General features: G+C 42.8%; 1 protein-coding gene across 1 annotated transcript; it reads left to right on the top strand.

Annotated features, from left to right (window-relative positions):
* LOC115320701 (sodium-dependent multivitamin transporter-like) lies at positions 1-26502 on the top strand. Its single transcript, XM_040504987.2, has 6 exons — positions 1-48; positions 1733-1819; positions 23860-24035; positions 24782-24885; positions 25486-25586; positions 26411-26502. The coding sequence occupies exons 1-6, from the start codon at positions 1-3 to the stop codon at positions 26498-26500; spliced, it is 606 nt and encodes a 201-aa protein (XP_040360921.2). The 3' UTR covers positions 26501-26502.
* Positions 26503-26811: the final 309 nt, after the last annotated feature.

Raw genomic sequence — 26811 nt, 5'->3', positions numbered from 1 at the left:
ATGACACTTTACAGTGCTGCTATACCTTACATGGGATCTGCAAGCAGGGTAAGTTGCATTTTCACTGTAGCTAAATATACAGAGAGCAAGGACAGAGTATCCTCTATCCGCAACAGAGCGTTTTTATTCAATTTTTTTTAAGGTAAAACATTTCTGCCTTATAGCGCGTAACGACGTTAAACATTGATCGAATAATATTTTATGTCAGATACAAATTACTCCTATATACCCACGTTCAGTTAATCTGCGTTTTTATAAAAGTGGAAAATGTTGACATGATTGATGCACTTAAAACATAAGCGTCTTAACAACGAAAAGGAATTTTAGGTCCTTGAATAGGCAGAATGACAATACAGCTTTATTAATATCGCCTCGGGCTTTTAGAATTTTGAGAACGCCACTAAATGTCGTTCAGGACATTTTTCGTTGTTGGCATTGCCAGTGAATGTAAGACAACACAACCAGAGTGAAAGCGAGGTTTTAATTCAGAAAACCATAATTTCTCACTGGGTGCACCTAAGGCAAGGGTGTAATGCTACCTCGCGCTGAAAATGTGATGTATAAGGTCGTTAAGTATAAAATACCCAATTTATCCCTTGCAATTTTAAATATTCAGCTAACGTTAACAGAACTAATATTTGTTAAAACAATTAAAGTTTGTTTGTTATTTTAATTTCGTTGTCCAGCAGGAAAGAGAGTATTTTCCTCATCTGGGGTTCGTAGTAGAAGAGGAGGATAAGGAAAACTCAGTTGTTATTCTAGCGGTCTGTATGGTATTCTCTTTGTGTGTAAGTTTATTTAAGTTCAGCTGGCCTTATCTGAAGTATGAACCAACTAGCTCAGCTTAATCCCGTCGCACCTTTTCGAAACACTGTTTGCGGTTATCTTTTTATAAGTACGAAGGAAACGACGACTTATCTTGTATATCGGATCATCATTTCAAAGATAGTGAGTATTCGTGGCGCTCAATCTGTTTTTCACCTGTCACCTCTAGAAACAGAGAAAATATTATATGCTGCTAACATTTTCAAGATTGTCATTTTCACACTCAAGCATCCTGGCCACATTTTATGAGAAATTCAACGCTAATACTGAGATCCAGTAAGATTTAAAGGCGTCCAATCGCACGGGGACACTTCGGCTTGTAGTGTTGTGGAAGACTCGTATAATATTATAGGGTGGCTTGGCATATTTTATGAACATCCGCGTTTTATTTACACGCATCCGCCGTGAGACTTAGTAAGTCAATCTACGTTGAGGTCAATACAATGATAATAGGCCCTTTTTATACACTATATAAAGTCACAACTAAAACAGGATATTTCTGAGGTCTTAACATATATGGCCCCTTTTCAAACAAGAACTCCATTCGAACCTTGTGAAGCCAACGGAGCTGAGAGTCCTCTGATTCCGGTGCGTTGTCTTCCAGCTTTTCAATAGAAACGAGCTTCTTTAGAGAACTACTGATCAATGATTGTATTACCACTTCAAATGTGTTAGGCACTGAAAGTTTTGTAATATTTAGAGCCAACGCCACAAAGTTTTTTGTTTGTTATTTTTTTGCAAGTGCACGTCTGGATATACAGTAACTCTATGCTGCTCATCTCTTTTCAACGGTGTGATCTCCAAGAGGAGCTTCTTGGCCTTACAACAGCGTAGAGGCTATAATTACATCCTTACCCCAATAGATAGCTCTCGCATAATTTCTGAAGAAAATATTATGTCTCTTCAGATATTTATGATGGTGTACAGCGCCGTTACTGGGCCTTTCGTCGGTCTCTTTCTGATGGCGCTCATTTTTCCATGCGTCAATAGCAAGGTAAGTGATAAAAGGCATGTAAGACATGCCATTTATTATCAGTATCATGATCATCATCACAATCATCATTGTCCATTATCCTTGAAGGCCGTTACGGGCATTCCCTAAGGAAATTGTACTTTTTTTTTTTAAACACAATATTTTGGCACGCAATTTTAACACAGTAGAAGAGGGACTTAGTAGGTTAAAACAGATATTAAAGAAGTGACAGAGGCAGCAAATGTATGCGTGTCAGTTATAGTAACAACGTCGTTTAATAGTTGGTTACAATCGTTGCTGGCCAAGGGTAAAGTTGAATCATTATATGAAGTAGCTGACGGGAAAAAATGGGCCTCAAATAGGAATGGTCAAAGCGAGGAAAAATCTGCCACAGGGGTAAAAGCGGCGATTCACAAAGAGGCATGATATGGTGAATGATAAGGTGAAGGAGAGAGAGAGACGGGACACTCGGGCCTTGATGAAGGTGTGTGAAGGTTAGCAGTTCCACGCAATCCAGATTTGCTATTGAATGATGAGTAATAAAAAAAAAATAAACGCAGAGCTCTGTTTTGGATGGATTCAAGTTTTATAAATAAGAAAGATTGTCACAAGCGAATTCAAGCATAGAAAGACCTTAAGGTAAGTATGCTAGTTGTTTTATCTTTGGTGTTGCGGGTTTCAGGTTTCGGCGCAAAAAGCCGAGGGAACAGTTTTCGTGTGCTACATATATCATTTAAGGTCATCTGCCATTGAATGCACCATCGAATAATTAGTTTAATATCTGTTTGCAAGCTATGGTGATCGTCGGGCGAGTGAATGGGCCGGTAAATTACGCAGTCGCCTGCAGTTACGCGAAATAATGACGATATGTGCTGATAAATTTCATTAATGTACATTTAAAAAAAATAAGGGCCCGAGTACACTGCCCTAAGGGCGAGGTTACCGCGCACGAGGGGGATTTATAATTATTAATGGCGGTACTCAATGCGGTTGGTAACGAATTTGGCCATTATACAATACCGGGTTCGATTTTAAATTCGTTAAGTATTATTATAAGACGTTGATAAGGGAGCCTATAAAATGCTTTGGAAAAATCGAGACTAATGGCGACAGTTTGAATTTTTGTATTAAAGCCTGCTTGAATATCATGAAGAAACGCCGTTAGTTGGGTTTCACAGGAGTATGCTTTCTGGAAACCATGTTGGTGATTAAAATAATGGTTCTTATCTTCTAAATAATTGATTATACTAGAGTAAAGTACGAGTTTCATTAGCTTAGACGATACGCTGCTTAGGTAGATGGGACGATAGCTTTTAATTAGTTGGCGGTCAGCAGATTTGAAAACAGGGGCTACGTTGCCAGATCCCCAATCCTGAGTAATTTAAAAAAAGAATAAGTGACGGGGAAATTGTGTCACAAACGCAAGCTACGGATGTGTGTTTTGTGTTTATTAGAATCTTAGAATTGATTTCTTCATCCCCTGAGCTGGATGAAAGCTTAAAGTTCTCGATTGCTTTTAGGACGCCGGAATATTCAATGGTGATGGACCCCATCAGAGTGTGCAAAAACTGGCGCGAGACGAGAGTATTCAGGAGGTTTTCATCTGTAAAGACAGAACTAAATAAATTATTACGTGAAACAGCACTTCGGTGATTGGACAGATTATGCCTGCTGTCGTCAGTGAATTGTAGGGAATAACAATCTTCAAAAAAATGTTGGCTTGTTAACCAAAATGTTAGAGAGGTCCCGAATATATAATTTTGTTTTTGCTTCATTTGTAGCTATTTTGTATCCTGTTGCACACGAGTGGTATTTGTCGCAGTCTTCCAGTGTGTCGCAGCACTTAACCCGTCTATAAAGCCTATTCTTTTTGTTGGAGTGCTTATGAAAATTTTGTTATACCACGGATTGTTGCTATCAGAGATAACACGAGTGAGTGGCAGAATACACTCAGTGATCTCAATTAGTTTGTGTTTGTACAGAGTCCAGTCAACGTTGACAGATCTTTCCTCAAACCATTCGAGAACGTGCCGTAAGAGTGTTTTAGCTGTGAGTTGACAGGGGTATAGCCGGCACTTGAGTAATCGCGAATCACTTTAGTGCAGCGTAATATATGAGTAGTGGTGAGGGAGAGTGTTAATTCAATAACAAAATGGTCACTAATGCAGGATACGTATATGACATTACAGGTAAGGGCTAGCTCATCAGTTAGGTGCAGGTCCAGCACATTGCTACAGTTTTTGGTAGTTCTGGTTTTTTTAGCGATAACGTGTGAAAGATTAAAGCCAAGGCAAAACTCAACAGAAGCACCGGAAGAAGCACTGCCGGAGGAAAGGGCAGTCGAAGCAATATCTGGGCAATAAGGCTCCATTAAGAACAAGTGTGGCACTAGGATAAAACGCTGTAAGTTGAAACAGGCATTTATGAAGCTCAGTAACTAAATCATTACTACCATCTGGCGGCCTGTAGCATGCTCCCGTTATAATACTTGGTTTAAAAACGAGGCATACTCCGATGGTTGCCAGCCTTGTTTCTACCGAGATAAGCTTTGATGGGATTCACTTATTGACGGCGAAAAGAACACTCCCTTCTCTCCTTCTGTCTCGGCCGGAAAAGTAGAGATGGAAACAAAAATCTGGAGGAAACAATTCTGAGTCAGCGATATCAGGGTTTAGCCACATTTCAGAAAGAAAAACAAAATCCGCTTTCGAATGTTTCAAACACAGAATGCGCATCTTCCCTTTAAGGTATAAGATTTCGAAGGTTTGTGAACAGTATAGAATGTTCAATGATCAGGTCCACTGATCTCTATTTTAGTAGGCTGGATCGCGGATCGGGAGCCCGTCAGTGTCGCCACCGGCGACCATTGCTTGACACCAGGCAATACACCGAAGTCTATGGGAGAAACGCACAAAAGCAAGAATATTGAAGCACGTACGCTGTGCTCGGAGGCGATTATTTTATGGTGCGCTGGGATCCTTATACCGGGTGTTTGGAGATTGAATCGGTATTTGTGAAACGTTCGGTCGCCGAATAAAAAAATCAAACGTATCGGAGCACCTACGGCTGAGCTGGCAAGCTTGCCATCGTAGTGGAGTAAACAAAGGAACTTGCCGTCAATGGACCGTCCTCGGGGAAGCCCAGACGTTGATGAATGACAAAGAAGTTCCATCTTGACAACGGCTTTCCGAGAGTGAGCGAATTCCGCGTACCAAAGCCTTTGGGCTTGTCGTCTGCTAAACCCAACTCAACGAAGCCGCCACCGACTCCGCCGTAACTCTAGGTAACTCGCACCATTGAGCTGCATTACTGCGGAGTCACTCTCGACCACAAAATATTTATTTATAAGAATTTTGAGGGCTGTCAGTTTTAATGTTTGTACGCAAGCTATTAGACGGGCTTATCGAAAAGCATCTAAAAAGTTTCAGTACCGAGAACAGCTTAGAAACAGGGGAAAACGGCACTTTTTCTCGTTTTCCCCGTAGGGTCCCATGCATTAGCTGGTGTCAATCAATGGCCGCCGGTGGCGACACTCGGCCCCAGCTGCCGAGGCTGCGGTCCGCGATCCAGCCTACTACAATAGAGATCAGTGATCACGTCACACATGCGTCCAACTCTGCACGACAAAACTTGATGAGGGCGTGGCGGGAAAGGGAAGTGCTGGACACGCCTGTTTCTTTTCTCAAACCAAACTTTGTACAGAGTCAAATATAAAGCACCTGCCATCCATCAGCAGCTGGTGAAGTCTAAACAGCAAACCTTTTAATCCGGAAAATTCGAGCAGTTTGCGGCGAGCGGGTCGGACAGATACCGGGAAATCCTCACTTAAATCAAAATGCGTGTTGTATAGTTTGTATACTGATGACATAAGACTTTCTTTTTATTTAAATGAGGAGAACTTAGGAGCAATGGGGCGACACGCTGGTTCATTGTGAAAGCCCAAACAACACGCTCTTTCAATTCTGATAGGGTCAACACGTATGCAGAGTTTTTCGGAACACAGTTCGACCACCTAACCTTCCGATTGATACCAAATTTCCTTACCTTTATCATGGAGACTGAAAAATAACAGGAGTGATTGACGGAATATCTCCTCCGCGTCATCCCACCGGTTTTTTAGATTAGTCAGATCTCGTAGAGCGGCCGAAAACTAAGGATTTTCACCTTTGCCAGTGTCCCTGTCCTTCAACTTCATTGAAGCTACGTCATTATCTACCTGAGGGTTTTGTCCTGTAGCTGTTAAAAGAGTCCCATTGGTCTGTTTTAGCCTTAGAATACCCTGTTCGGAAACCGATAAGAGGATTTAATCAATTTGGTTTAGCTTCGTCTTGAGTTCGACTACTTCTTATCGATGTGTGGTTCAAATTTTTGAGTTTTAGGACTTTGTCTTTCATATCTTTCACAAATAAATCTTATGCGAAATTGCTAGGCGGTCTGACAACACTGAGAGCGTCGCCATTTTAATGTTGGCAAACGTTGCCGGTACCAAAGCACGGTGGAGGCATCGGAGACAACCGTACGGACAGTGTGCGATGGCGTGGAAGAGTATATAGGCCTCCGAGAGCTTTGTCAGACAGTTGCGGTAGGTTGTTTGAACTGTTCGTCCACATTCCATGGTCGAAAGGCGGAAAACACAGCTGCCGCATCATCGCACACTGCCCTTACGGTTGTCTCCGACGCCTCCACCGTACTTCAGTACGGACGATGCTTGCCAACATTAAAATGGCGATGCTCTCAGTGCTGTCACATCACCAAGCAACTTCGCATAAGGTCTATTCAACGTCAACCTCCGACACAGGGCCTGAGCTTGTCTCTACATCACCGCACAAAAGAAGCTACAAAATTTAAAATCAATCGAAGCACGCTTATAGCCATGGAAGCTTAAAAAGCCCAACATTATTCGACCGGAATAATTTTTCTAACCTGCAATACGAAGACGAAAAACTCGCCGAGGACACTTAAGACTACTTACGTATAGGAATGCTACACGCAGCGCATTCTTACAAGCAGCGCGCCACCTCTTCCTTTCGCACACGGCACTCCGGCGGTGACATCACACTCGCCCACAACGCGGGTGCGGTGAACACCGCCGGCCTCACGACGGCATCCGTGACAAAGCATCTGCGGTGCTGTGCTTTTATTTGTGTTCTATTCCTGAGGCGCGTGCTTGATGACGTAGTTTTATTACCATCTTTCGGGGACAACGCCGACGGCTTTTCGCGTAATGGGACAAGTAAGGCTTTTGCTTTAAAAAGTTCAAGCACTTGATAACTGGAAAGCTTTCATGCCCGCTGCTGAGAAGCGCGTCGAATTCGGCTCTTATACGATGATGAATGAATGGATGGATGATAACGGCTGTACCTTTTGTAAAAGGCGGTACACTCTAAGAAAAAACGGGTGTAGTCGGGTGTATCAGCAGCACATGCACCCCTTTCCTGAAAGATGCACCCTCAGTTGCTCAGCCAGTGTATTTGCGCACCGACAATGAGCATCCTCCTCTCCCTTAAAAACCTCTAGGTGTATCAGTGCACCGCCACGCTAGCCACGCGCCCCGACCAGCGTGTGCTTGGATGCCCTCTTGGGGGTCACTTTTGGGTTGGTCAGTTTCTTAGGAAGTATGGAACTGTTTTGTTCACTCGGTATTGACAGTAGAGTAGACGCTATGCTTGTTTTAGGCCAATCGGGTCTCCGGGTAGGATCACGTGACTACAGTCTCCAAGCTAGAGATAAGGCAGAGCACGGCACCTGCCTGAAGGCCAAGGCCGCGGGTAGTATTTACTGCACTATTAACTTTGGGTCGAACTTTCAAGAGGATATAGGGGACAAATCCTCTAGCTGCGTTCATTGTTGGGATAACCCTGAAGGTAAGCCTTCGCGAGTGCGACCACTTTTGGCCTTGAAGGAGCTGCTATTTTCGTATACTCCTCTCTTTTCTTTCTCTCCCTAAGCTGAAAGCGTGGAATAGGCTACGCAGTCGTCGGACCGATGAACCGGAGGCTTTTTGTATGCCTTGAGTCCGCTGTCTGGGCGCGGGTAATGGCAGGAGCGTGATCATCTGGCAAAGGTTTCACGGGTGACGTAGTAGCTCTTTCCGATCCGGGAATGATTCCCGGCCTAGTTTCTTGTGTGCTGTGCTGCGACCAGCGGGGCTGCCAGAGATTTCGTCCGTGACAACATATTCGAGTGTACCAACGCTTCCAGTTTTTAAAAAGTCCAACGTACATCGGCAACAAGCGATTTCTTCAAAAAAGCCCAAGGAATTCATGTGATGCGTTTAGTGTTCGGTTTGGCAAATTACTTCTTCTGCCACATCGTGTTGAATCTTCACAGACCCCTTTCTTTCCGTGTTTGTGTTTGTGTGGTTCTGCAGTGCCCGTGTCAACGTCTATCTCTGATTACATATATGAAGTCCGATATTTTCATCGTAAGTGCGCTGCAACCTACTCCTTTGCAGCAGTTGACCATTCCGTTCCTGATTACGTCTAAAATTAGGCAGTGTCTATTTCCTAGCAGCTGGGAGAATAATTTCCCCGAAATTCTATCGGCAGTCGCTTGCCATTAGCTGTCTACAATCATGTGATAACTGCAGGTGACTTTTTTATTCTCCCGGCGTTTTGTGAACAGGCGTTTCATGGACACCTTTTCGTTGATACACGTTTTCTAGACACGTTTCGTCGACACTAACGTTTCACCGTTACTCGTTACGCGAAATACACGCTGTAGGGGCATTTCGTCGTGCGTGATACCCGTATATATCATGTGATACCCGTATATATCACCTCGCGCATATAGCCTGGGGCGGCTCATTACAAAAGAAAAAAAGAGATGTTTATAGAGGAGAGCTAACCTGAGCTGTCGATGACACGTCGTTCGATGAAGTGATTATATCACCAATGAGTGACGACTGCCGGCACGATTTCGGGTAAATAATTCTGCCGGCTGCTGAGAGAATAGACACTACCTAAGAATCACCCCGGTTCTTGTTCGCTCAGTAATCTCCTCAGTTGTGTAACAGCTTCGTTGTACATCTTCACATATCACAGATTGCTTGCACGTTTGTACTTGTTTACGGAATAGGCTGTCTAATAAACTTAGAGGAGATTTGAAAACATTTCGTTGTGTCTGTTTACCTGCCTTTTTGCAACCACCTGGGCGCGTACATTTTTTACAGGTTTCCTTGAGGTGGGTGCACAAAGAGGTGTAATGGTACATCACTGAATGAGGTGTATATATGTTTCATATGAGCGGGGTGGGTGTAAAAACGGTGTAATAGTAAACCCTGTTGGCGGGTATATCTCTGTTCCCTATGAGCGGGGTGGGTGTAAACAACGGTGTAATAGCAAACCCTGTTGGTGGCTGTAGAGAAGGGGATACTTCTACACCTTAAATTGGGGTGTACCTGCACACCGAAACGACAGTGAGGGTGTAGGAAAGGAGTAGTGACACACCCCAGTATGGGGTGTATCTGTGCATCCCTTAATGCTGAAGGTGTATAAAAGGGTGCACACATGCACCCCTAAAGAGGGTGTATATATGCACATCGTTTTGAGGTGTACTTTTACACCTTTATGGGTGTAGTATGTGGCAGCACTTACACCCCCTGTGGGTGTACCCACTACACCCTTTTTTAAAGTGTAGCTTGCTCCACCTTCCTTAAACACAATCACAAAACCTGATCTCCCCTTTCAAGACAATGCGTTTCTTTAACTATCACCAGGTCATGAAGATGATCGCCAGGCAGACCTTTGGGGGATCGGGCAAAGGAACTAAAAACATCACCCCTCGCCTCCTCCCCCGGCGAGGGAATCGCCAATTTTCCTCTGGTCGAACCTTGTTTGTGGCAGCTAATAGCCGACCCGCTGGGGGACAGGTTCGAGACTTTGGCCCGGAGCCATGCGGGAGGGAGTCTCAATTTTTCTCTGTCCCGCCTGTCCCCCAGCTGTGCTGGTTGAGGGGTATGCAAACTGGCGCAGCGGTCCATGAACGTTTCAACGCTCCGTCAAGAAAGCTAGACTCCCTCTCCGTTCTTCAGTTTGAACAGAAATGCGAGCCGTTGCTAGCCGTGGTGAGTCAGAGGCGGGGACACGATGTGACTGGCCCACCCTCTGTCCACGTGGTCGGTGCGGTTATGACCGCATCCAGGATTCCGGCCTGTCGACCCGCCGTTACGCCTTTTATCACGCAAGCCTTGCCGAACGAAACCTTGACCTCCTCTCCTCCAGATTGTGACTATCGTGATCTTGATTGGTGGCATCCTGTGGTTTCGTTGTGGAACACGTCACGGGGTGGGGTGGGGTGCCGTGGCTTGCCGTGATGTGTCGTGGCGAGGAGTGAAGTTTTCCTGGCTTATTTGAAGGAGCGATGAAACGTTTACGGACCTCGGCGCCAGCTTGCGTACCCCATCTTTTAATAAGGTTAATTTTTCCTTGCTGATTTCTACTTGCACCTTGATCTCCTCTTCGTTGCCTCCACTCTTTTATAAACCATTCTTCCATCTTCTCTAGCGAAACCGAGGGCCGCTGGTACGTCTGTCGTTAAAGCCCGTTCGCGCACTTGCAACACAGTGGAACCGACTGAGATAAGGCCGGTTTTTATTCCTCTTGCGACGGCTTCCCTTTTAAAAAAATGTTATGTATAAGAAATTTCTTGATTCAGTAAACGCATATAATTAAATAAGATGATTTAAGAACATACGAGAACCTTAGAAGAACATATAAGATCAATATAAGATAATATGGGAAGTTATAAGAAACTTCTTATCAGTTTCATATAACTGCTTATTTAATATTATACGTTCTTTCATGTTCTTATACGGTTCCTGTATTCTCTTATATGATCGTATTTAATCATATGCGTTTATTGGAGCAAAAATGTCTTATACATGACTTTTTTTTAGGGTTAGGACTAGCTCCGGCAGCAGCGCATCCGGTCCTAAGCCGTCGCAAGAGGCTTAAAAACCGGTCATGTCTCAGCCGGCCCCAGTGGGTTGTATGTGTGTTAACGTGCCTTTACATTTTAGATGGATAGACGGATGGTCGAGGATGGTAATGTATATGCCATTTGTAACGGGCGGCAGTTGAGCGACCTAGCCTAACATTTCGTCTTCTCATCTTTTTTTAAAACTTGGATAAAGTTTCTAACACTACACTACCTCCCCCCATTTAAAGTGTTCCCATTGCTTATTTTTATCTGCATTTTCACCCCTCCCTAGATCTTTTCCACCAATCTTTGAATCTTCTCTTAGTTTCCGCCAATTCTTTTCCTATCTATTCGTCGATGCATGCCTGAAAATTCCATAGTAACCTCCACATTTCTAGTTTTTTTTAAGGTGCACGGGCCTTCGTCGTACCCTCTTGGGGGGCCAAGAGGGTACGACGAAGCCCCGTGCACCTTAAAATTACATGTTCTATAGTTTCCCTTTCGCGGTTGGATACTTCGTATACAGTGTCTATTTCTTGGAATTTTGCCCCTTTATGTTTTCGTTCTTAGCAGCACTGTTCTAGCTTCAAATAGCAATGAGCTTCCCAATAAATAATCATGCAACTGTTCCCTCTTTATTGTTTTTGTTTCCTGTATATTGTTAATGCTAATTTCCCTGCATTCGCTCTTCCCGCAATTTCAGTTTCCTTTACTCCTTTTTCTACTGATATGCTCTGATCGACTCCATCTCGTTGAATATATTTAGATCTCAGCTTGCGGGTGCAGCTTGCCCACTTAGTGTTTAGACTTTTCGTCTAAAGATACTTGAACACCCCTTTCCCTGCCCATCGTGCATTCAAAATTTCAGCTAGTGTTTGTTTTAAGTTTAATTTACTGATCGCTTTTCTACTCTCGAAAGATGCTCAACGCATATCCCCCTGTACTCCCTCATTTGGTGTCTTCCCATGTGCCCCCAATGCCAACCTACCCACACTCCTTTGCTGTATCTCCAAACCCGCCTGGATTTCTGACCTCATATACAATATCGCATACCCAAATGACAGTCCTGGCACCATAACTTCCTTCCCTACACCCCTAACGACTTCATATATATTATAGCTCTAGCACGTCCTGTGTTTCATAATAGCTGAATTTCGTTTCCCTTTCTTTATTGCAATATCTTCATGTTCTTTCAGACTCCCATTCTTCCCTCATTTCATCAGACTCCCGGATATGTTTACTATTCTACGTGTTCTATCACTGTGTCATGTATCTCCAGGTGTTCCCCCTTCTCGTCGTTGAAAACTATTATACCAGACTTGTGCATACTGAAATTCAGGCCTAAACTATCCCCTTCCCTGCTGCAAATCATAATTAGTTCTTGTATTGTCTCACGACTTTCTAATACGAATACAATGTCGTCTGCATACATTAACCCTGGCAATACCTGATTTTCTTTATGTCCTTCCTTCATGTTACTCAGGTCAAAACTTAGGCTGCACTGCTCTAATCTTTTTTCCATCTTACTGAGATATATCATAAAGAGCAGGGGAGACAATGGGCAACCCAGTCTAAGTCCTCTTTTTATTGTTGCTAGTTTTGTAGCTTCGGCTTCCCATGTTATAACCACCCTATACTAGAAACTTGACCATGTTTCCCCTAGCCCATATTCCTTTAGTTGGTGCCAGTGTTTTTCCTGATTTACAATTGTCATATGCTCCTTTGATGTCCAAAAATGCTACCCATAATTGCCTTTGACTTGTCATTGCTATCTCTATGCACTGAAAGTTTACGAATAAGTTACCATCTAGTCGTCTATGCCTCCTGAAACAGTTTTCAAGCTCCCTTAGGATCTCTTTCTTTCTGCCCACTCTTTCATTCTTCATTTTACAATCTGCATAGCTAGTCTGTATATTAGTGAAGTTACGTGATTGGTCGGTATGATTTGATACTGGCTTCGCCTCCCTTTCTCTTACATTACAATCTCATCCTGCTTCATTTCCAGTCACTGGGTACCTCTATTGCCATATTTATCTGGTCAATCACCTTCCTCAGATTCAGTTTGCTCGGTTTGCCTAGAAATTTTTTCAGTCTCATTGTTATGCTGTTTGGACCTGTCGCAGTTCCAGCCTGAGCGTTTCCTTCTGCTTTTTCCCATTCCCCGTGGTCATTTCCTCTGCTTCACTGTGGTCCTCCTCTTGTGTTTTCCCTATTGGCAAACCCCAAAATAAACAGCGCATTATGGATATTGGTAAACAATATCTTTTTATTGTATTGCAATACAATATAGACAGTGTATTGGAAAACATTACATTTATAGTATTGTATTACAATAAGGATTTGTTATGGGATTCCAATATCCATAATACGCTGAAAATATTGGAATCCAATACCGTATAAACCCTTATTGGATCCCCATGTGTCGTATGGGGATCCAATAAGGGTTTACGATTCCAATATACTCAGCGTATTATGGATATGGGAATCCAATATATTATATCGGCTACCAATAAAACTATATACGAGTTGGAATATCACGTTCAGCGCAACATTTCTCTGCAACGCAGTCTCTTCTTGTGTGTATTTCTGAGTGATAAATTAAAAAAATGTTGCTGTTGTGAAATTGTGAATAAAGAAGCAAAACACTGGACTTATCCATACCAAATATATTTAACATATTCCTGAACTGGAGGATCTGGCATTTACTGCAAAAGAAAGTTAATTGTTTAGGACTCTCATTCAAAAACTTGATGTTTGAAAACAGAATGTGAAATCCTCACCTTAATGAAAACAGCACCTGCTAGCTGTAGTTATATAGAAACTGCAAAATAAAAATGTGTGATTAGTTCGCGACAAGTAGCAATCCTTCACCAAGCGGGTAGATTCAAAATTATGTCTGCGTTTGTGGAAAAATAAGCTTCAATGCCACTGCCACAGGTCATTCTGAGCTCAGTCAATTAAATATATGTATCCCCTCTTCTGGCTTCACTATTCCTACTTCGCACCTAACTAGAGTATCTGGAATGCTCACCTTTGAGGAAAAACGAACTGGTGCTTGCTTGCTTGTAGGCCGTGGAAACTGGAAGAGAGATTTGCGGTTAGTTGCGTCCAAGTAGCAGTTACTTTGAGTAGCCACGTAAAGTACACTAAGTCTGAAAGATTCAAAATTACATGCGCGGGACATAGATATCCTCTTGCGACGTAACTGGGCACGTGTCAATGTCGCCCGCTTGTATTACAGAAAAATAAGCTTCAATGCAGGAGCTCCCAGTCGTTCTGAGCTCCGTCAATTAAAAATGCTGTACCGGTCATATGGCTTCAGTATTCCTCCTTCGGGAATCTGGAATTCTCACCTTTGAAGAAAAGCAAACTGGGACCTGCTGGCTCTTAGGCTGTGGAAACTGCCAGAAAGATTTGCGATTAGCTGCGTCCAAGTATCAATTTCTTTGACCAGCCACCTACAGCACACTAAGCCCGATAAATTCAAAATTACATGTGCGTGACATAATATGCCTCTTGTGACAAAACTGGGCACACGTTTTGTCGCCTACAGCAACACTGAAGCCAGACAGACAAGCGGTACGGCACCTTTAATTGACGCGGTACGGCACCTTTAATTGACGGAGCTCAGAACGAGTAGGGACGCTTTCACTGAAGCTTGTTTTGCTGCAATACACCCGTGTATTGTAGCAAAACATGCTTTAGTGAAAGCGTCCCCAGTCGTTCTGTCAATTAAATATGCCGTACCGCTTCTCTGGCTTCAGTATTGCTGCTTCAGAGCAATCTAGAAAATCTAGAATCCTCACCTTTGAACGAGAACGAACTGGCGCCGGCTGGCTTGTGGGCCATGGAAACTGCAAGAGAGGTTTGCGATTAGTTACGTCCAAGTAACAATTTTTTTGGGCAGCCACCTACAGCACACCCAAAATTACATGCACGGGACACATATGCCTCATGCGACAGAACTCCCTTCATCCTTGTTTTCTGTTAACTCTGCTCACCTTCACCACTCGCCTCCAATTTCTGCGCTACTTCTTTAATCTCAATTCCCTGGTTCCCAAAGGCCATGCCATGGCTTGCGCCAGTCACGGATCTGTCAGCCCTGCGACTGGCGCTATTGTGGCAAAGGCGCCACAGCACCTGACGCTTGATGTGCTCTTTCAATATTTTGAGCATGGCTCAAAACAGGTGGATGGGTGTCTGGTATGCCCTTTGCTTATTTGCGGATCGTTCCGAATCAGAGGGTAGGCGCTTCTGCGACCTGGGCGCATGCTCGGTATTTTACAATAGTTGAAACCAAACTCTGCAGGAATCTTGAAACATAACAAACATAATGTGCACGCCAAAAGATATAGCAAATGAAACACCCACCATCTATCTATTTTCGTTTCTTGTCCGCAAGAAGCTGTCGTATATGTAGCCTCCCTTGCTTAAGCCGTTCCTCCCTAGTGTCCCGGTCGGGTCTCGTCCTGATGAATCTTCGGTGGAGACCTGAGGAGCGGTCAACATCAGATTAGACCTTTTTGAGACAGAACCATATACTTGCTGAAAGGAAGTACACCCAAACGAATCTCAGGCATGTCATTTATAGTGCGTTTTAAATTGAGACGAATGATGTAAAATGAGACGTCAATACTGATGCACCCCTTTTGCGAACCCAAAATTTTGAAGGCCTTGTCCCCCTCGCTAGGGGGACAAGGCACATGAATCCCGGCATGTGGATGAAATTTTTACCTTAACATCCTGACTCAATGCCCATCCCTCAATATTCGACCACCACACTTTTAGAAAAAAAAATATTTTTTTTAGAAAACACCGAATCATCTACCATCCCTACAAACGCCTGAACCAAGCATACTCGTACCGTGGCTTGTTTGCTCAGTGCCGCCCCCGAGTTAATTCGGGCTGACAATGTTGTTTTGTTTTTTTTCGAATGGAACCCACATTTTTAGTTTTGGTTTGTCTTGTAGAAGCAGGTGGATACTTTTATAAAGCTTCCTCCCTATGCGCTTCCGAGTCAACATTTTTGCAATGGCAAACCCCCGGGCTTTGATTTTGCGTTCCTTGATGAATGCTGAAACTCATATAGGTGGGCAATAGCTCGCCTTGAAAATACTTGCTTTTGGTGGCCGAGAACAAACTCGTGTTCCTGATTGGCAGCCACTTGCTGCCAAGAATTGCTGCACATATCCTAAAGATTAGTCTAACACAGATGCTTTGGCCGGACAGAGACACAATAGCCTGAAACAAGGCCACTATACAGACAGGAAATAGAGTGTCTGTGAGGAATGAAACGCACAACTCAGATAGGCGTGAATCACTCACCTTGAAAACACTTGCCATGCGCGGCAAAGAGCAAACTTCTGGCCTTGATTGGCTGGTGCTTGCCACCAAGACCTGCATGTATAAGAAAGAACCTGGTTTTAGTCAAACCTGGGTGTTTTTGCAGAAGAGAGACAACAAAATACTAATGCAAGACCACTACACATAAGTTATGGCATTCAAGAGGAATGAAATACAAAACTCATAGGCGGGCAATAGCTCACCTTGAAAATACTTGCTCTCGGTGGCCGAGAACGAACTCGTGTTCCTGATTGGAAGCCATTTGCTGCGAAGAATACCTGTAGATATCCTAAAGAACCCAGTCTCAGTGTAACACAGATGCTTTGGCCGGACAGAATACAAAAGTCTGATACAAACCACAAAAAGCAGGAAATAGTGTCTGCGAGAGATGAAAAAAGAGCCAAGTGAAGAGGCTCGTTCTGTTTCACGTTAGTCAAATAGTGTAGCTCATTTTGCTAAAACGATGCATATTTGCTAAAAAAAGTATCTATATTTTGCCCCATTTAGCAGAGTTTACTGCCAAGGGTACCTGCACACCAGAATAAGTCAGAATTAGTCAGTTTTTTTTTCTTCTTTTGATGAGCGACAACAGAATCCTAAACAGATGATGAAACAAAATATGAACACAGCAAGACAGGCTAGTTTGCCTTCATGCACGCACAGTGCCTCGGCCAACCAAATGAGGTTCTATTCTTTATCACTTGTCATATTTGGTGGGAATAGTAAAGTAAATGAAAATAAGGCAATCTCTCTTGCAGCAGAGAGCTGCAAACAAAATTCATATAACCTCAATGAACGACCTGGAAATAAAATTGGGTGGTGGCCAAGTGGTTTAAGGTGTTGAATTTCAAACTTACAGACTGTAGTTTTGGTTTAAGTCCTCCTGGTGTATATTTTTATCCTTATAACTATATTTACATTGTTTTTTTTTGTATTTTTGAGGCACAAGTACTTAATTTATACGCTAATTCACCTTTAGAAGCGTTTTAATTACACTCCATGCCTTTCTAGTGCTCGTAATTGATTCTTGGTGAAAGCGGTCTTAAATTTTTCTTTTCTTGCTGTCGCTGCTGCTTGCTTTCTCACCTTTAGAATGCTGACAACTCGACACAAAAGTAATGAAAAATGTGTTTAAAATGTCATGAAGATCAGCATTTCCAAGCTGTACCCCTGCTTCATGCCCCGACCATGCCACCATACCATAGCTGAGTGCAATGACAAATGGTCCCAGGTTTGTCACCCAACCGTTTTTTGGGGCTTACGGTGTGGCGCGACTCATGAAGCACCTATGCTTCGCGATGGAGCCAGTGAGCGAGGTGTGACACACTAGAGCTGTGCAAGCCACAGCTTTACAGCCTGCAAAGCGTGGGAAGATCCCTCTCCCTTTGCAGAGCTGGCATTAGCTCACCGAGAAGCTATTGCAAGCACTAGAAAGCCACAGAGTGTGAATAAAAGCGCTTCTGAAAATGAATTAGTGTGTAAATTATGCATCTATATGTTAAAACTTAAAAAAGTATATATGTATATATATATATATATCTATTTAAATACTAAAAAAGGCAAAAAAGAAAAAAAATGTTTCCAGGTGGGCTTGCCCCCAGAGCTCCACGGCCCTTGAATTCAGTTCCCTAAAGCCCGCTTCAGACGGAACAATTTCGCCCAGCAACTTCATGTCGCAACACCAGCAACACGGGCCACCCGCGTTCACATGCAGCAACCGAATTGCTACGACTTGCCATCATCATCATGAAATTTTATTTTTCTTACAGTATTTAGACACACAGTTATATCCTAAAAACATGTTTTTATATCTTTAGATTGGGCTGAGAATACTAACTCGTCTTTTTGAAACAGTTTATTTTCAAAAATGATCCATTTCACACCAGAACTAAGTCCTCAGTTCTCATCATCACGTCCTCAGGGGTGTCACGTGAAAATATTGCATTCCTGATTGGCTGCTGCCGCTTCAAACATCTCCGAGTAGTCAGAGTTGCTCGTCCGCTTCGAGCCGGACCCAATCTCAGCAATTCGTGTCGATCTAGGGAAAACTAGGGAACAACCCGCCAGCAGCCCCAAAATTGCTGGAAAGGTTGCCCCGTCTGAAGCGATCCTATACTCTGTTTCATACATAAAGTGCAACGCAGTCAAAGCTAGCGCACCGGTTTGCATTGCTGACCGTGCCTACGTTCGCCCATAAGATAGTGCGTCCCCTGCAGAAAAATTTTAAAAAGTCGGAAAATGTGCCTCCTCGGGGCTAGTAACTGATATTGGCGTTATGATTTCAACGGAGCACAAATGTTTTTCAAGAAAAAGGAAAAGATAATGTAAACCACCTTAAATTGTTTTCGTGTTCATCCGTGTGGCAGCCGCTGGTTTTGAGAAGATGGCGTCTTACGCAGCAAGCTCAAGTACCTTTCCTGCTCGGATGTTTTCGAAGATTCGTTGTGCAAAAATCTTGAAAGAGTGCAAGCAGATGATCGCCAATGTGTACGGGAGTATAAGAACACATTCCCCGGAGAATTCGGTCGTGAAGTCCTGGAGACGGCCAGTAACGACACTGGAGTGTGCCCTGTACTGTCGCGAAGTGCAAGGCACAGTGCCTATCTGGCAAGGTGGCGTCCCCGAAGCAAAGACCTCGCAACAAGAAAGTTTCGAGCACGGGGACCGTCAAGCATGACGAGTTCACACAGAACGCCATTCGCCTGAAGGTGCATTGCAAGTGCTCCGAGAGGGAGATTCCTACCCTTGACAGCTATTTCAAAATAAACTGTACAGACCACAACTATTGTCGTTAATGTTTTATTATAAATTTTGGGACAAGGCCGCTATCAGGGCGATTCCTCATTCCACGCTGCACGAAAGAAAAATATAACTCGGTGCTGGAGGCAAATAACACTTGCAAAGCGGCAGACCAGATGGTAGAAATCTGGCCTCTCGGCGACTTATAAATAAAAATCAAGAAGGAGGAACTGAAATATGCACTTCGTCAATGCGCACAATCTTGCAGAAAAAAAAAGTCTAAAAAAGAAAGAAAAAAAAAAAAAAAAAGCTTTGCGCGTAAAATGGGTTTGAACCACGGCCACCGAGACGTCAATATCGCCAGAGCAGCGCCTTCTACCACTCATCCACGAAAATCGCGGAGTAACACTTTTTCTATTTTTTCATGCGCACCACTTTAGTACCTTTGACAGCGTTGCACGCTAAGTATGAAACAGAGTATAAGACACCCTATTGTCTGGTACAGAGACCATTTATGAACGCTTGGGTTTTTAAACGATGTACTACACATATTACAAAAAGAAAAAAAAACTGGGTGTTTAAACGTTGTACTACCCTTTTTTCAATAGAAAAAAAACAACAATAAAAAAAATAACACATTTCAGAAGAAAAAGTTAAGGAAACGGAATGTACCATTATGTTCAGTGAAGTTTGGTGACAAGACTCGGGACTCGAGCAGGAATGCAGTCATCCTTGGTGTGACCCCATGAGACGGTCTTGCTGCCTTTGCTGGGGTTTATCTAACTGAAGTACCTGTACGAAAAGTAGAACACATGTGCATAACACTCATTATTCACAAGAAAATTTGTCAATGTCCAAAATGACCCATGAAGAAAATTATGCGAGGAATTTTCAGGCTGCGTTGGCCGAGTCACCTCTCGTGGCCAATGTTTCATAGCAACTTTAATTGTTGTGAACAGTTATAGGGTATATTACGAACAAAGTGCAATTTGGTTTTGTAGAAAACTATAACACACAAAACGACACTTGTATACAGTATGTTGAGGTGCCTCTAAACAAACTCCAGGGTTTCATGGCGCCTCCTTCAGATACCCGATGTTGAACATGAAATATGTGCACCAAGGAGTGAGCAAACAGCGACTTCAGATTTGTCTCTAACACCAGCGACATGTCGACAAGGAGTGCAACGTGTAGAAGGTCGTCTAGAAGTGTGCCAAGATGAAAAAGCAAGATGTAACGATATCAGAATAAGATCACACCAACGAGGCACCAGTGTGGTGAGACAATCTACGATGTAGAGACAGTAATCGGGAGTCAACCGACGTACGGCCGCGATTTACTTTGCAGCGACTAAAATGAAACATGGCAAAAAAAATATTTGAAAATAAAAAGACGCGTTTTTTTTTTTTTACTTTATTTGTTGAGCGCAGCCGGTAGCAGAGCAGTTGGGCGGCGTCACGAAAATTTGACAGACTCGCTAGCTTTTCTCAACTTCGTACGGCGCCAGTCGGCACCACAGATGAATGGTCGGCACTCTTAGTCTACCAGGGAAGAAAAAAGTACGAGCTCAGAGCCCAGCGTCGATCGCGACTTTCGTAAAGAGAAGCTCCGGTAACACTTCGGCGACTCGTGAGCGTTAAACAACGCCTCTTCGAACGAGCCCACGAATCCAACACGTCGAACGGTTTGCGCCGGTAAGCACGCTGGGAGCCAGGCGGCTGGAGGTTGAATATCCGAAAGAGACGAGGCGCTGGTTTCTACGTCTATTACGCACATGAGATAACAAGCCGAGTGATAGCTAGCCGAGTGTAAACAATGACTGACGTTACATCAAAGTACACGCAGTCGAAATGACGTCTGCAACAGAGCACAGCCAGACGCTTTCAGCAGGGGACGCATGCGTTCAAATAAGCTGCGATTTCAAAACATCTCCCTTCTGTCCTTCAGTGTTCACTTTGATCTGTGTATACCAAAGCACTCAATGCTGCAAGTAATAAAGTCGTCTATACGTACCTTTCGAAGCGATTGAAAGTGCGTTGGTTTCACTTGGAACCCACAAGCAAAGTGCGCGACGAACTTGACGAGCTGTTATCCGTCGGTCCCGCCGGGTTGTCGCGGTCGCGGTCGTTGCGCAATGGCGGCGCAATCTCGGCGGCTCGCTCAACCGCTCGTCTGGCAGCGCATGCGCGCAGGCGCGCCGGCTCGCTGGGCTCGCCTCCCTTCGGAGTTCGAACTGCCTCCGAAGCTCGAGCGCTCGAGCTTTCGTGCGCGCGGGTTGACGATGGAAACTTTTCTCATAAAACGAGTCTGTAACGTATCGTTTGATGGCGCAAATGCACGTATTTTTCCCGTCGTTTTTTACAGTGTGTGAATCTTGCGAAACAGGCGACGAAGAGTGGTGGGTGAAATGTGCTCGTGTGTGGTTGTGGATTTTGTGTACGACGTAGGATTACCCAGAAAGGTGGGTCAATAACGATAAATCTGCGGGTAAGAAGCTCGTGACCTGTCAAGCCCATTAATCCTCATTATTTTATCGTGCGAACTGACATTGTCACGTATCGCGTTCGATTTGGGTTCCAACATCGGTAACCTAACTTTTGTTGCATTAAAACTGCAATAAACATTTGTTTGAAAACGATCACTCCAATGAGCACGTCGTTATTGGGCTTTCTCATTGAAAGGTAGGTCGCGGGTGTCCCAGCTAGTTATTCTGAATGGTTTGGTGGTTGTCTAGCATTTCAAGCGCTCGAGGCTGTGTGTACTGTGTGCCGTACGTACACTTGCGCTTTCGATCAATGTGAATGTGTTTGCAACGCGGAACGTTTGTGTTCTGTGTGTATCCACCTCCAATATCGTTCTCTCTCGTATTGCCGTATGGTAACTCCTGCTGTTCTACGATATCATTCACGCGATGTCGTATATGTGGGCGTACCGATATCCACATGTTGCTGCACGGGCGATCAATACTGTGTTACGTATCATCTTAGTCCGCGCTATATGCCGACGTAATTCATGTTGGTAACTTGGAATTCGTTCTGAGATTTATCCACTCGATATTGTATTCTCCTTTGGGCCCGTGATCGACGACCGATATTTATATATCGTGTGGCCGCACAGTATGTCCATGTCGGTCACCAATATGCACGCGGTGTCGTATTCTATTCCAATAACCGTAAGTTCTGTCGGGATATTGTGCTTCGATATCGTGTTGTATACCAATAACCGCAAGTTATATCAGGATATTGTGCTCCAATATCCTGTTGTATACCAATAACCGCATACAATATCGGGATATTGTGCTCCGATATGAATTCCCATCGTGCGTATTGGGTTAATCGGATAACAATAAGTTTTTATTGGTTTCCATCAACTTCATTGGAATACAATATTTCCAATAAGCCGAGTTTATATTGGCCTTTTTCAATAGGGTTGTAGACGCTTCCCTAAGGCCTTACCCGGTTCAAACTCCGAAAATGCTGCTTCGATTGTATGTCTAATGTATGCTCTTAATCTTCCCCCTCTACCTTTGTCCCCACCTATGTGGTTAGTGACTGCTGGTATCCATTGGTCTTTTTTCCCTGTGCACTGATGCATTCCAATCATTCTGGTTTATCTATATCATCCACTAGACCTCTGCCTTCCCAATTTTGGCCTGTATCAATGCTGATGCTTCCGGCTTTCTTTTCTGAGAGGCTTCCCATTTTGATGCTACTTTGGCTGGTGTGGCCCCCTTTTTCTTTGCCCATTTGTGTTCTCTAGATACCGCTCGGCGTCTCGATATTGCTGCCTTAACCTCTTTATCCCACCAGCTTTTGAGCTTCAGTTTTTGGCTTTCTTCCTCCTTGTTTGATTCGATATTTCAGTCTCTGTTGAAAACACCAACTGAGTCTTCATCTCTCCATTCTCTTTCCGGTTCCTGGGATACTATGTTCTCGATTCGTTTAGATACCACCTGTAATTGTTTGTCATTTAAGTTATTTCTAACCCTCTTGTTTTTGATTTTGCATTTCTGGTTTTACTGTGCCAAATCTAATCTTGATTCTCTTATGGTCGCTCCCCAGGTGTTTTTTGCCTTCCTCATCTATTTCCATTCCTCGTAATCTGTTGTATAGCTTCCGCGACATCAAAGAGCAGTCAATAGTCGAGTGCGAGTTATTTCTTTCACACTTTATTTTTTCCATCACATTTTATTTGAGCGGTAAACAATTCCAAATCAACAGCTTCGCAGAACTCCTCTAACATCCTTCGTGTTGTATCCGTATGTCCATCAATGTCTTCAAAATGCGCATTCATGTCCCCCAAGATAACTATTTCCCTGTTAGTGTTCATTTCCCTAACTTCTCCAGATATGCATACTAAGTGTTCTGCGTTTTCCTCCCCTGCATCACTCCCTGTTTCTAGATACACAAAACATAGGATTGTGTCCAAACCCCCCCAAGAGGCTGCACGGGCGGTGTCGATGCCGTAGATGCAGTTGCTGATCGAGCGAGTCTTTCAATGGAGGGGCAGATCAAGCCCGTGGATGACACCGAAGCAGGGGCGGGGCACACGCGTCGATTGGCGGCACGCTGACTTGCATTGTCTTAGACATTTAAAATTCTTCCCGCTAAAAAAGGGGAAATATTAAACAATCGAATGAATCTTGAACCCCAAGCGTAAGAATGGATACTTCCATGAAATAACTCTTAAGAAGTGTGAAAGCCAGGCAAGCTATTTTATATTTTTTGAGGACTTGCCACGGGCATAACGAGCCCGTGAAGATGAGTTACGATTTTCCTAGAAGCTTTGCAAGCCTTATTGCCTAAAGATTTTAAATTTAAAACGGTCACAATACAATATCATATACACGAGTTTCTGTATTTTTATGTCGGTTTTTTTCTGTAATTGTTAATAATGTTCCTTTTTTTTGGACTAGTGAGGGGTTTAATAAAATGTTTGATTGTGTCTTTGAGTCCATGGAGAGTTTTATGAATCACGTCATTTCCGAAAATTGAAAACTGCAGGATATTGTCATTTAGATATTCGTCTTATCTCGAATTAAGTACAAATTCAAATTCTAGGGTGCCGGAACAGCAACAGTGCTGGCGATCACCTTCGAATCCTGGCTCATGTACAATAAGTTTCACATGGACGTTCGGCCTCAACGGATTCCGGTTACACTTGACAACTGCCCAGGAAACCACACTACATTACTAACGGAAACAAGCAACGCAACTTTCGTTTCAACGCCAAATGTGTAAGACCCGCGATGAACACACGCATATAAATCTGGGCAATTAAAAGCTGTGTGGTGTCACGAAATGATTTGCTGTAAAACCTCACGCGGAACAAATTAACCTAAATTCTTATATTCAAAGATCACCAAGAAAATCGAGAGAGTGAAGGTGCTAATAGAAGCTAAAGGAATATCAAAATATAACTGATCCGGCTAATTGACTTTACAATCAACCTCCTTCAGGCTATGAGCTACAGGATTCTTCGCTATGATTTTAGGCATGTCTTCAAGTTCTAATTTTTAATATGTTTCTGTTTGTGTATCTTGTAACCAACACCTTTATTTTACCACGCTAGTTATAGGAACTAACAAGCAATAAGCAATAACTGCACTTTTGTTGCCAGAGGTAAAACCTAGTGTTACTGGGCAGTTGAAGACGTAGTCGTAAATTGGCATCAATAACGGCTTAAACATTTATATCACTTGCACCAAATAGCTGCAACATTACTATTTTCTCACGTCGAACTAAGTGTAAATTACTATTTTATTATCGCATTTATTACAGAGTTGATGTTCCACAGAAATGTCTACAGTTTGGATCCACTTTTCTAATGTCCTTTTTCAATTTGTTATGGAATTTTTTTTATCATACTAACGCACGAATAAACCAAACTCTAAAAAAATATTCAATTTTGTTTCAATTGTACATGATGAAGGGGCATCTTAACTCTCTTAGGGGAATAACCATTTATGAATATGCCCTACAGTCCACAGAATCTCTTCTTCCTTTTGAGGTTGTCATCCTACTGGAGTAACTCAATCAGCACGATTCTCACCATTTTATTGGGACTGACAATCAGTGCCTTAACAGGTATGATATTCCTACGTGTGTACTAAGGCGAAGCGCGTGCGTTTTTATTCACACATCTGAAAATCAAAACATACACGAGAATTAAAGAAAGTATTTTTAAGTCTGTTTTTTTAGCAATTATATATTTCCTAACAGCTGTAAAACATGTTTCGTGAAGCCAGAAAATTACTGTTTTGCTTCATTTTAGCCGGTCTATTTTTTTTACTCTACCTAAAATGAAAAGTAATCAATATAATCTTAGCAAAACGTGAGCAATGCTTAAATTACATTAGAAAAAGGCCGCAGCATTGCACTGTGCTGCTGAGTATCAAACTGCTTTGATATTTCAATAAATCACTGAAAGTTGTTTTATTAATTTAATAATTATAGCTTTGAATATAGCTATTATAGCTAAAAATAATTAGCTTTGAGCTAACATCATTGGTTCAATTAACAATTGCATCTAGTTTTTTTTGGAAATAAAGCGAGACTTAAACAAATACGCTGAGTTGAAATAATTTTATTTATATTTCTAAAACGGTTTTTACGGCTTCCGTCAGGTTTTATTGTCTTTATCGTATAATTTTGATGTTCGCGTTCTTTTTTTATTAATTCGATAAGGTGGTCTAAAATCTTCCTCGAACATGGAGCACTTGACTAGTGATGTTTTCCTGCGCCTGTGGCGATGGATGAAACTAATCTCACCGGCAGACGTCGCAGCGGTATGTGGTAACGGTTTTTTCATTAAAACAATTCTTCTCGCGGTATTGTAATCTATCGGGAGAGACGCAAATGAGCTATAATGAGGCCTTGATTCGTTTATGCAATAAAACAAATGGCACTACAATTCGTGCCAATTTATTAATCAGTGTGATACATCATCTTAACTATTGTATTGAACCACATATGGTGGAGGTAAATGAATATGTATCGGTATAAACCGAGCTGTCGTACTTCAGTTAAAATATTATTTCGTGTTGCACATAGTAATACAGATCAAGGAATCATAGATATACTAATCCAAGTTCTACAGGAATTAAAAATAATTCTAAGAAGGCACTTCAAATAAAAGAACTATTCCTTTGGGATAATGTTATCGACCGCGGTTGACTTGAGGTTACGAGGATAATTAGCAAATTAATTACCTCAAATGCACAAAAAACTCTTTGAAATATTCGCCTTAATTGGCACAGTCCAGCAGGGAGTTTCTTACCAGTTGTTAAAGTATCCCATAACTTTCGTTGGAATTGGGGGAAGCTCACGCTAGCAAAACAAAAAAGGAATGCTCAAAACGCTATGTTTCTTAGAGTGCCTGCTCGACTAGCAAATATACAAGGTGTGTCGTCACCCTGCTGTACAGCGTAGGAAAATTTAAATGTTTGTTATGTCATAACCTTAATTTGCCGTTTTAATTGTGTTTCTCTATAAAGGCTATTCTGAATTTAAAAATAATAAATAGCATACCGGGAATTCGAAGAGTGCGTTTCGGTAGCTCAACTATCCGCCATAGCCTTGAATGCGACAGCTGTCCCGTTTTCTATTTCAGCAAGTTTCATCAGATCGTCACTTGCAAGAGAAGTCGACTGACTTCAACCCTGAAGAAACGTTGGAGCTGACAAGAGAAACAAAAGTTTAAATAAAATCGCATAACAGGTTTAAATATCTGTACTGAATTCTGCCGTAAAGTCACATGCGCATTTCATACAAATTTATGGAAACGAATATGAACTTGCTCCGGAGAATGACCGTTGTAGAGGCAAACGGCTGTATAACACCAGAGCGTATGACACTAGAGCGCCGACGGGAGAGCGACGCGACATGAGAGCGCGTGTGCGCGCTTTAGGAGTGATCGATATTAGGGTCCTCAAATACATCTTTTCACATAGATTAAATTTTGACACCAAATGGAGTCGCATTTCGAACGCTTGATGTCATTTAATTGACTGA

Source organism: Ixodes scapularis, unplaced genomic scaffold (genome assembly GCF_016920785.2).
Source record: "Ixodes scapularis isolate PalLabHiFi unplaced genomic scaffold, ASM1692078v2 PGA_scaffold2__306_contigs__length_199485367, whole genome shotgun sequence".
Taxonomy (NCBI): Eukaryota; Metazoa; Arthropoda; class Arachnida; order Ixodida; family Ixodidae; genus Ixodes; species Ixodes scapularis.
The sequence above is the reverse complement of the archived record's forward strand: the minus strand, read 5'-3'. Positions and strand labels throughout refer to the sequence as shown.